At 50.9% G+C, this 12,078-nt stretch overlaps 1 protein-coding gene across 3 annotated transcripts in view; it reads right to left on the bottom strand.

Annotated features, from left to right (window-relative positions):
• USP25 (ubiquitin specific peptidase 25) overlaps positions 1 to 12,078 on the bottom strand; it is a 528,720-nt gene that overhangs the window by 361,601 nt on the left and 155,041 nt on the right. For all 3 annotated transcript variants that reach the window (XM_078658355.1, XM_078658353.1, XM_078658354.1), the window contains exon 5: positions 10,400 to 10,562. In XM_078658355.1, the coding sequence (XP_078514481.1) occupies positions 10,400 to 10,562 (163 nt within the window). The remainder of the gene's footprint in view (positions 1 to 10,399; positions 10,563 to 12,078) is intronic.

The raw sequence follows: 12,078 nt of genomic DNA, 5'->3' as shown, positions 1-12,078 counted from the left end.
ACTGAACCGACACATGGCATTAGATTGGGGCTCTGCTCTTTAGCTGAAGGACTCTGGCTGTCATCTCACTATTGCTGCCATGGTACCAAATCCACCAGTGCTGGTTGCGGAGTCGGACCCATCTTCTTCTAGATTCCTCCCAATGTCCTGCTACACAATGACAAAAGCACTGTCCTGTTTTAGTTTAACCCTGGCAGCTCCAGTACCTGTGAATTCACCACCATGGTAAGAGGCGTTTTGGATCACTGGAGGTCTGTTTTTCGTGAACGTTCTTGGTACATAATGCACTCCTCAGAACCGCATCACAGACTTGGGGACAATATGCAGCTGCATCGCCAAAAAAGGACTTATTGCATATTATCCTCCTGCACCGTCAAAACAAAAATGCATAACTTTGGTATAAAATGCGCTATGGTCCGTTAACTTGAGTCACAACTCTAAACTGAAGTAAAGATGAGAGCTGAAAATAGGACATGAAGTTTCAGGCAAAGTGAGACAAGAGATTACAACATACAAAGAATATACAAAGTCAGTGTCCAGAAACCCTAGTCTGAAATAAGTGCATCATGCATATCTCTCCCCAAATGTATAGGTCAAATGAATGAGGGAGTTAATACCAATTACAAACTACCAAAGGCCCACTTCTACCACATGGTGTGGGCATGCCCAATGACTTTGCACTCCTGGGAAGACAAGACATACTAAATCTCATCTCAGAACTTACTAAAAAACATAGCAACCTTATTCCTCTCACACTTGCTTTGGCTACTGCCGCATCTGGAAGAAGAGAAGGCACTTAGGATGACCCTGCTTGTGGAGTTAAGGACCACTAAGTTTTCTAGTGTCAAATGCTGAATGACAAAAGCCAGGTAATTCAGGGATGATCTATGTCATATTGCAGTTCCACAAATGAACAAGGGGGGCCAGCATGGTTTTGTCCAAGCAGCCATTAAAGTGTCAGCTGGGTCTCATTAAAAGGCAGCAAAGGTTCCGATGTAGTAGGCCCAGGTTTTAAAGTGTCATACAATAAATGCCTTCATTTCAAAGGAAGGAATTTGCAAATGAAGAACTTGTCTGCCTTGTGGACAACCACTACAAAGGAGGAACTTTCTTATGCAGGAGACCTGGTGCAGATTCCAGTTCACAGCAAACACAAAGAGATGATGGATGAATCGCTGAAACCTTTCTGACACTCACCCTAAGATACAGATCTGGGTTGACTTCATCATCGTTCCTTAGCTCACTTGCCCACCCCAGTTCAGACCCCGCTATATGTAAATCAGTCTTGACCCTGTTCCTCATGGGAACAGTCCAGCTCGATCTACCAAGCCAGGTCTTCCCTGGACCAGCAACAAGCATCCAGGGACCGGTTTCGGGGTAACAGCCCTCATCAGTAAGGCTAGCTTGAATCCAGTGGCAAAGTGAGCAAGGGACCCATGTCTGGGCGTACCCCGCCAACATAGGGTGCACAAGGCAAACACAAGGAGAATTGTCCAACTTGCTAGCATTTTGTGGGCCCAATGAAAATCCACCATCAGTGTTTTGAAGAGGCAGCAAGTTGTTCACCTCCTCATAGTTATCATAATCATGTGGTATAGTCTGAAGCTTCTGAGATGCATCACAATCAGAGCCAAACAGGGCCTCCAGTATTTATGAAGAGGGGATCATCTAAAGTTGGAAACTGTGCTTTGGTTTATCATTTAAAAACATAGGTCTTCTGTAGGGGGGCGTGGCCAGCAGCCGATGGAGGAGGACGCAGCCTAGCGAGGCTCCCGTCCCTCCGCCCGGCTATCCGTGATTTAATCCTGCCCAGGACCCGGGATCCCCGCTCCAACTGGGTGGATCCAGAGTATTGCGTCCCCACCTGCTCCGCTGGGGAGATCAGGCCGGTGGGACTGCTGCGGAAGCGGTGGCAAGCCGAGAGAGGACCGAGCCGACGGCGGCCAAGATGGCGGCTCCCGAGTGAGTCGGCGCCTCGAGACCCCGGGAGTTCCCCCGCAGGCGACCGCAAGCATCGTGAGCAGCAGACGAGCCCTGGCTGGTGGGACCGGCGTTTCCTGGAGATCGGCCGGCCCCCGCCCGAGGAACGGTTTGGGGCAAGTGACGGCCGGCGGAGAGACCCGCCCCCAGCCCAGAGCTGCTGCAACTCCAGGCCCCGGCTTTGGGGCCTGTGGAGCCACCGACATCGACCCTTCTGGGCGGGTGAGGAGACCTGGCAGGGCCTGTGGCAGCGGGAACCGGGGAGGCGAGAGGGGCGCGCCGCCCTGGTGCCGGAACCTGAGAGGGGTCGACGGAGCTCCGCCTCGGCAGGGAGTAAAACTCGGGGTCCCGGCCCCGGGGCCTGCCCAATAGATTGTGGCGGCGCCACCCCCATTGCAGGCTGGACTCTCGGACCGGGTACAGTGGGACTAGCATGGAGTGAGGACCTTGGCCAGAGCCCTATCACACCGCCGCGCCTGCCGTGGTGCCCCGGGGGGGGCAGCTCAGCGGCGACCTCGCCCTATCATCTGACGACGGCCGTGCTCCCCTGCCAGCTCCGGGGAACACCGGGGACCTTGGACGCCCTGCGGAGAGGTCGTTCTCCCTACCACTGGATCTGAGCTGAGGGGCGCAACCCCCCCTCCCCCCGAGTGCTACACCGGACACTGGGCCTCAACCGGCGACTATCACCGGCGCTGGAACCAAGGTTTCCCCAGAAGCAGACACCGAAGCATCGCTTTGGTGGGGACCTGCAGCGCTCCTCTCGGTGGAGCCCCGATGAGAGTGGGCTGTTCCTGGCTGCACCCAGTCTCCTGCCCGCCAGAGACCGGCTTTCTGTGGGGATCTTGATCGAGCCCTGTACTGGGGCACTGGTGCCGCAGCTGGGGACCCGAGGGACCGCTTTCTCGGCCCGGGACTGGGGCACGGGAGCCGATCCACGACAAGAGTTTTTCCCCTCGCTGCCTACCCCCGGGAACTCGACCCACCGACGCGGGAGCGGTATGGGCAAGCCTAGAGGCCCCAAAGGGGATGGGCCCCCTACTACGGACACACCGGAGGACCCCGTGCAACCTGCGACGGATCTACAGCAAATGCAGGACAGGATCCTGGAGGCCATAGCAGCCACGAAAGACGCACTGCACCACGATATAGCGCAAGTGTCGGAGGGGCTGGGACTCCTGCGAGCTGACCACGCGAAGCTGTCGGACAGGGTCAAGGAGGCGGAGACCACCCTGAGGGACCTGGCGCCAGCGCAGAAGTCGATGGATGGGAAACTGGCGGACGCGCTCGACCGGATTCAATCGCTAGAGAGGAGGGCGGAGGACGCTGAAAATCGCAGTCGGCGGAACAACGTGCGCCTCGTGGGCCTTCCGGAAAAAACAGAAGGGACGGACATGGTGAGCTACCTACAGGAATGGCTGCAAACTGTGGTGGCCCCGGAGGGGCTATCCCCTTTATTCACACTAGAGAGGGCGCACCGGGTGCCGTCGAGACCCCCGAAGCCGGGTCTTCCTCCGCGTCCAGTGGTCATAAAACTGCTCCATTACAAAGACAGGGACTTGCTACTACAGCGGGCGAGAGAGAAGGGCCCATTCCAGGTTGACAACAGCAGGGTGACACTGTTCCCGGACTACACATTCCCAAAGGCAGCGCGCCTCTTTCCTTTCTCTGAAAAGGGAGCTCAGAACGGAAGGTATACAGTACTCGCTGCTATTCCCGGCCAGACTCCGAGTGATAGTAGACGAGAACACCCTGTTCTTCCCGACGTCTTCGGAGGCTTGGGCCTGGTGGGAACACCTACAAGGCTGGCGCGGATGGGGCCCGGTTCCGGGCTGAGGAGGAGCGCCAAGGACAATCGCTCCAACGTTCGAGGCGCCACAGAGGGCGCGGACGGGGCTTGAAGGGACCGACGAACTTTCAAACGGCGGATGAGCGGAAGGCGGCGCTACAAGCAGTGAAAGAAGTGTCGGGAGCGGTGATGGCCCACTCGGAGAAAGGAACGGGCTCGGAGGACCAGGGCACGGGCTCGGACACTGATCTGTCTGACCTGGGAGGAGCCAGGGGCCCGAAGATCACGCCACAGACATCGGGGGAAATCGTAGAGGGATGAACTTCTTGACAAGGTACCAGATGGGACTGAGGGGGGCTCGCTGAGATTCCTATTGCCCTTGGAGCAGAAGTTTATGTGGCTGAAATGTTGTGGGACTTACTTTGTGTGAATGGGCGGGGGGTCAGGAAACAGCACTTGAGAGACCCGGAAGCTTGTTTGCGCACCCCGTGGCCCATAAGGCCTACGCAGCGTTGACTGCGTATTAGTCACTAAGTGAGCACGTTGCTCAACTGTTTGGATGGGAACGTCTCCTTGGAGGTTGGATCCCATTCTGGGGGAGGGTGGGCCTGGAGAGGTTGGGGTTACTCTGGGGTTGACTTGGGGATGGGCAGTTAGGGGCTACTTGGGGAATGGTGGGGGTGGGGTCGAGTCAGTGATCAGGATGCTACACACCAGTGATTCTCTTTCTCCATCGGGACAATGGCTAATGTGGGATTGTTGAAATGTGTATCATGGAATGTGCGGGGCTTACACACGATGGCGAAGAGACACAAGGTCCATTCATACCTGGTTCCTAGAGGGGTGCATATAGCGTTCCTGCAAGAGACCCATCTCACCAAAAAAGAGGGTGTTGCGCTCCAGCGCAGGTGGAGAGGTCATTTGTTCTACACTGAATACTCTGCGTTTGCTAGGGGAGTGCTCATTTGGGTTAAGGAGGGAATCCCACTTCAGGTGACTAGGCATATGGTGGATCCCAATGGGAGGTATGTGGCTGTTGAGGGACTGCTGAGAGGCCGACACAGTGCTCTGTAGTGTTTACGCACCAAATACGGAACAGGCGTCATTCTTTACAGGTCTCTCCAAGGGGCTTGCCAGCTATCTTACTGGTCCGGTGCTGATGGGAGGGGACTACAATACCGTAGAGGATGTTACACTGGATAGATCACACCCGCCACTCCACACCTCACCTGTACACCGATTAGCGAGATGCAGGACTGACTGGCAGGACACATGGGTCCTGACTGACTGTTGGCGCTCACAGCACCCCATTGAGCGCGATTACTCATTCTACTCCAGTATACACGACCTACACGTGCGACTAGATTCTTTCCTGTGCTCCCCCCCGGTACTTGCCGCAGTGACCCGCACGGAATACCTGGCACGTACATTGTCTGACCACAACCCACTCCTCCTGACGCTGGACTGGGTGACTGAACCCCCTAAAGTTCCGACATGGCAGTTGCGACCCGACACGTTAGATGATCCACCATTCCGAGCTGAACTCGAGGAACGGATTGCCCGGTATTTTGCGGAAAATGAGGGCACGGCTTCCTCCAGGGCGGTAGAGTGGGATGCATTTAAGATAGTGGTGAGGGGACACTGCATCGGGAAATATGCGGGAGTGCGCAAGACGTTAATAGATGACCTAGACAAGGCTGAGCGAACTCTTCGAGAGGTTGAACTAGATCGACCAAATCGTCCTGAATTGCAGGAGAAAATGAGAGGAGCACGGGAAGCGGTAGCAGTGGAGATGGAACGCCTCCGTAGTTTCGATTATAAGGCATACCTAACGAGGACCCTAGCTGAAGGGGACAAAACGGGGACACTCCTAGCCTGGTTGGCAAACCCCAATGGGCGCAGCCGGCCGGTCTTGGCCTTGCGGGACAGTGGGAACCACACCCTTACTACACAATCGGACATACTGGGCTGTTTCAGGTCGTACTATGAGAAATTATATGGAGCGGAGCAGAGCGATCGCGCTACGGAGTTGGAGGTTTTCCTGAGCGACCTGCAACTACCGCGCCTAGAACGGGTACAGGCAGATGCTCTGGGGGGCCCAATCGCCCTGTCTGAAATACGGGGGGCGGTGAAACGAATGGCGCGCAATAAAACACCAGGGATTGACGGGCTGCCCATAGAGTTCTACGGGAGATACTTAGATCAACTAGCTCCGAGGCTCCAAACGATATATAACGAGGCCAAGGAAGTAGGCAGACTCCCCCGGTCGATGAGCGAAGCCCTAATGGTCCCCTTGTTGAAGCCTCGTAGGGAGAGCACAGACCCGGCGTCCTACAGACCACTGTCAATGCTTACAACTGACTACAAGATACTGAGTACGGTGCTGGCCACCAGGCTACTAACTCATATGCAGGAGCTGGTCCATAAAGACCAATCTGGCTTTATTCCCACGAGGAACACTACCCACAACATTCGCAGGTTGCTTCGATTAGTGGATGCTCCGCCATCTGAGGCGCGGTCTCCCGTGGTGTTGGCGGTCGACATTGAAAAGGCCTTTGATAGCCTTGAATGGCACTACCTGTATACGGTAATGCACAACTTCGGTCTAGGGGAGGGATACATACAATGGACGAGGGTACTCTACTCCTCGGCGAGAGCAAGAGTGAGAGTGGGATCGATGGTGTCAGATCAATACGAGATACACCGAGGTACCAGACAAGGGTGTGCGTTGTCTCCACTGCTGTTTGCGCTCGCGATAGAACCGCTTGCGGCTCGGGCTCGGAGGGGGGCGTGTTACGCCGGGCTAGCACACGGGGGGGAACTCCATTATATCTCCCTATACACGGACGATCTCCTCCTCTTTCTAGACAACGCCGAAGAGGCGGTAGAGGGCGCTGAGAGTCTGCTGGAGCACTTTGGTGATATGTCGGGGCTGCGGGTGAACTGGTCGAAAACCTGTCTCTTCCCGCTACGGAGGGGAGAGGAATGCCCTTCACTCCGCCATCATCTGCGATGGGAACCTCACTGCCTGGGATACCTCGGAGTGCAACATCTACCACGACCCGAAAGACCTTCTCGATGGTAACGTTGGCCGCTGTATCCGCTCCCTGAAGAGTTGTATGTCCTTCTGGGCCACCCTGCCGCTCTCCACGGCAGGCCGTGTTGCTCTTCTGAAGATGGTCGCCCTGCCGCGTCTCCTGTATTTCTTCCGATCCCTCCCGGTATGGATACCCGGCACGATTTTCAAACAGCTGAAATCAGCGGTGGTGTCCTTCTTATGGGGAGCTGGCCGACGTAGAGTGGCTCTGACGACGCTGGCCCGTCCAAAGGACGAGGGGGGTCTCGCGGTCCCGGACTTCAAGCTCTATTATTTAGCGGCTCAGTTACAATTCTTCACGCAGGAGGTCGCAAGAGTGTACCGAGGCCCAGAACTGGGGAGAGAGTTCGGCACGCCCCGTCATGTCCTAGCATACATCACTCTTCAGCAGAAACTGCTTCTGCGGGAGCTCTCCCTAGAGGAGCGGACCCTCCGCCAATGCTGGAACAGATTGCAGCAGCGGACCGGAACTGGACACCCGTATGCTCCGGAAATTCGACTGGGCATGGTGACGGCGCTCCCGCATGGCGGTGATTGGTCACGACTGCGCCTATGGGAGGAGGCAGGGCTGCAGATGGTAGGTGACCTCTACGAGGATGGGGAGTTATCCCCATACCAACTGCTGCAGGAACGGTACGACCTCCCGAGGGGGGACTACCTACTGCATGCAGCAGTGGTGAGAGCCATACAGGCACATTGGGGTGAGGGACTGATAGAACCTGCTGCGTCACTAGCGTGCCAGTATACCATGATGGCGGCGGGAACGATTAAAGCTGTTACGTGCCTTTATCGCAGAATGCACACGGACACCCTACAACCACTCACGACACTTAAACATAGGTGGGAAGCTGACCTCCAATTAGAGATCTCAGACACTACATGGACACAATTAGTGCGGAGAGTCAAGAAAGGAACTAGGAATGCGCGCTTCCAATTGGTACACCTATATATACTCCATTGCGCGTACCTCACACCATGCAAGATTGCAGAGTATTTTCATGTAACAGATGCAGCATGTCCCAGATGTAATCTTGCGGGGGCTGACCTGGTCCACATGTTACGGGGTTGTCCGGGGTTACAGGTATATTGGACGGGAATTGAGGAGGCCCTGAACACAGTCACTGACAGAAATTTACAATACAATAGCGCAGTGTCCATCTTACATTGGTTCCCCCACACGAAGAAGAACAGGCTGACGAGTAAATTTATAGATATGGGACTACTGATAGCTAAGAGGGAGCTGACCAGGGGGTGGAAATCGACAGTGGCTCCGACACATAGAAGATGGGTGAACGAATTCCTGAAGTGGGCAACTGCGGAGAGCACGATACTTTACCAGATGGCCCGCCGTAGTTCTAATGACAAGGCGCAGGAAGTTGCAATGTTGTGGGACGCACTGGTACAAGCGCTGAGAGATAGTTTGGCAGAGGGGGAGGAGGGGGAGGAGATACTAGACGAGACACCGCGAACAGGGTCAGACACGCCAACGGTAAATTCACCAGATGCACACAGACAATAAGAAGCATTGACTCCGTTTTTCCCACGATTTGGGCCTCAAGATTGCACCGATCACTGACGCAGACACAGGGAGGGGCGGATAGGGAGGGGTCTCAGTTCAGGGTTCCCGGGTCGGGTTGTGTACAACACGATCAACCCCGCAGGGTGATGACACACTACATAAATAAAAGCAGAAGTAAGGAGTTTCTGTAGAGCTCACAGTGAGAACAATCTCGGCCCGCAACTGTACGATGTAGCGAAAGGACGCCGCCCTGCCTCCGGGATGTGGGCTAAATGGCTGTGTATCATGGAACTGAGACACGAAAGCTGCAATATAACACGGAACTGTATGATGCTCACTGTATGGTGGAATGTCTGATCTATCCCTGCAATAAAAATTGTTTTACAAAAAAAAAAAAAACATAGGTCTTGTGTAGGACCAGACCCAGCACATGTGCTTCTAGAGTCAGGGCTGGCATCTCTGCAGTCAGAAGCAGTACGGACTGGGGGGCGGTGCTAGCAATCAACGTAGTTAATGCTGAACAGATTTACAGCTAATACAATAAAGAACACAACATCTTGACCTCTAGGGGCATGACAGGTTTGAAATTATTCTCCCCAGCACATCTTCTACAGCTATGACAACAGCCCCATATGACTAGAAATGGAAAAGTTCACTGAAAGAACTCCTGCCCGTTATGACATCTATTCTTATCAAGTAATTAGCACAAACTGTTGACAGACAAAACTAAAGCAAATTCGTTAGATGTCTCTCAGGTCCGGCACCCTTCTATGGACCCATCATCTTCAGCACGTGGAGAAAATAGACGCATCCGTGACTATTATTTTGCAGAGTTTTATACAGCGCGAACTAGAGCCGAATCTTTTATAAGAGCACTTTACATTGCACCTTTTGCATTACATGAGAACACATTCATTTTATGTTAGGCACGTGGAGATTAAGTGATTTGCCCAGAATCACAGAATGTTCAGCATCATTGCCAAGACTCAAACCCAGTTTCCCAGATTCGAGGAGGTCGACCACCCTAGCCGTTAGGCCAACTCCTCTCCCTTTGTCAATGTGTCAATGCGGGACTTGTGTGTCAATTTACTTCGCCCAGTCCAGCACAAAGTAACCTCTAAACCGCTATTTGCTTCTAAGTGATATTTTTCACTTATTCTTTTGAAATTCAATATCTCAACTTTATACAGATTTCTGTCATTTTGGCCTTGTTTTGTTCATAATATATATTTATATTATGGTGTATTCATTGCGTTACTGTATGTTGCACAAATACTTTACACATTGCCTCTTTAGGTAAGCCGGACTGCTCTGTGCCAAGATACCAGAGGGTGAGTGCAGGCCATCTTTTAGTGTGTACTTCGCTTACCCTGCCTATAGTGGCGATTACTGTCTAACCTGGGTTCATACCTGAGCCAACAAGGACTCTCAGGTCTAACAGAACTAAAATCAGCACATGGGGTTGGGGGTGCATGGTGTGTGCTTATTTGCAGCTCTATTCGTCACTTCCAAATTGAACAAAGTCAGCACAGAGACGCTTAGTGCTACCTACCAGCATGCAGGAGCTTTGCTGTGTAATAGTTTATGGATCCAGTCTGGCGCCTTGGGATTTTCAAAGGGTAAGGAATCTGCAGTTAGAAGTATCCATTAGAAACGGTGGGTGTATTATAAAGTCACCATCCTTTCAAATTTAAATAAAGCAATCCATCACTGGCTAACTTTTATGGGGAGGTAGGTTTGTCTACTAACCACATTTATTAGTCAATGCAGAAAAAGAAACTTTAAAATGTCCTGAAAAAACCTTTAGATCTAAGGGAGAGAAGCAGCACCACCCTATGCTAATGATCCTCCCTTCTCTATACTTCCTGATGAAACATTCCAATCCCTAAAAAGCAAACATCAAATAATAAAAAAATACATTTAACTTAATAAAAAAGTCAATATAAATTGAATGGGAGAATAGTCAGTTTTGACTCCATAACAGACAATGAAAGTAAGTGCCAAAGTCACTCACCTGAATAACAGCACTGAACCAGCACGTATTCCCAACATTTTTCAGACCGACCGGACAATTGTCTTGTCTTTTCCGATCATGAGGGTTAGGTGAATCGCTCCAGACCTCTGGGTGTGTTCTTTTGGAAATTGCTTTGCTTTCCGCAATACTGGCCTCTAGGACCCTTAAAGGAGAAGAGTGAGGGCATTCAAACAAAAGGGCTAAAAATGAGACTGCAAATTATGCATAACAAAACATTACAATTTGCAATGTTATCCGTCAAGGATCCACTGCTTCAATTATTTCAGCAAATATGTTCAAGATAATAAGACTCCTAAATCTGGAAGTTATGTTGTCAGTGTTCATAAATGAGGGGTCTACTAAACACAAATATTTATTTTCAAAAAGATGTGCTGGGTAAACACGAGCCACACCATCGACAACTTCATTTTCTATCAGCGGTGATCCCTGCAAAATTGCTCCAGCTTTCATTACAGATTCATATTTAACCACACGCTTGTGCTCCCCTGCTTCCCACATCAAACTAGAGATCACTGTGGGACGCCCATGTTCATGGCAGTGCCTACACAGTGACTGAAATATTAATGTTACACAAGCAGCATTGCCATGGGGAAATGTGTTCAGTGATGGAGTCAGCACATGTAATCAACATGATAACTAGACACTGATGTAGTCTTCAATATGGCACATCGGCCATTTCGAAGTCACTAAGGAGTATTGCTATAGGCTAGTGGTTCTTAACCGGTGGTCTGAGGACCCCTGGGGCCCCACGAGGTCTACTCAGGGGGTCCGTGACTGTTATATTACATTAAATATTAAAATCAATAAGTTACATTTATTAAAAAATATACAGATAAAGAAGCAAAATTAAAAATGTGAAAACTTTCTATATTTGATTGCGAGTTAAACAACATTTTTGAGCTTTTGTTTGGTGTATACTTGTTTTTCTATTGTATTGAGGTTCAAATCTGGAAATTGCTAAGGCGAGGCGACCCCGACTTCCAGTAATCATTACATGGGTGTCAACTTGCGTCAAAAAGTTAAGAACCGCTGATATAGGCAATTATTATCCAACTCTGAACAGGAGGAAGGAAGAGCCGGCCGTTCAGGATTCAATTTTATGACATGCCGATCAATGGAAATTTAACTGCCGATCGTCTCAATTTCACAAAGGAAACAACTTTCAAAAAGGTAGTTCTTTTGAAGACAATACCAAAAAGTATATGCATTTTATTTTTTTAATGCATCTTCATCTTGATTATGAGTGGTAAAAATGCCCACCTTCTCATCAATATTGAACAAATGAATTTTTTTTAAACATTGAAGAAAGAAAAAAAAAAATCTAATTTAGCCGAGAACCTTTAGAAAGTCTTCACATAGGCTTGTATTGGTCTCATCAATTTCCTTCACATTAAAAACAAAATTTAGAGAATGACATCTCACATGTGGCATTCTCTACTGAGATCTGGAGCACACACATCTATCTAGTTGTTCCTGACTCCACACCTCTCAGACTGCAAGCAACTTTAAGGGTGCACTGTGAAAGAATTTATGAAGAACTAAAATCTATGTAGCAGAAACATTCAGAAGTCAGATGAGCGGAGGTCAGATTACAGAAAAACAGAAACTATCAAGATGTTTTCAGGTACCACTTAAAGAATGTTTTCCCTTTACGACAG

Source organism: Lissotriton helveticus, chromosome 8 (genome assembly GCF_964261635.1).
Source record: "Lissotriton helveticus chromosome 8, aLisHel1.1, whole genome shotgun sequence".
Classification (NCBI taxonomy): Eukaryota; Metazoa; Chordata; class Amphibia; order Caudata; family Salamandridae; genus Lissotriton; species Lissotriton helveticus.
This window is presented reverse-complemented; position numbering and strand designations above follow the sequence as displayed.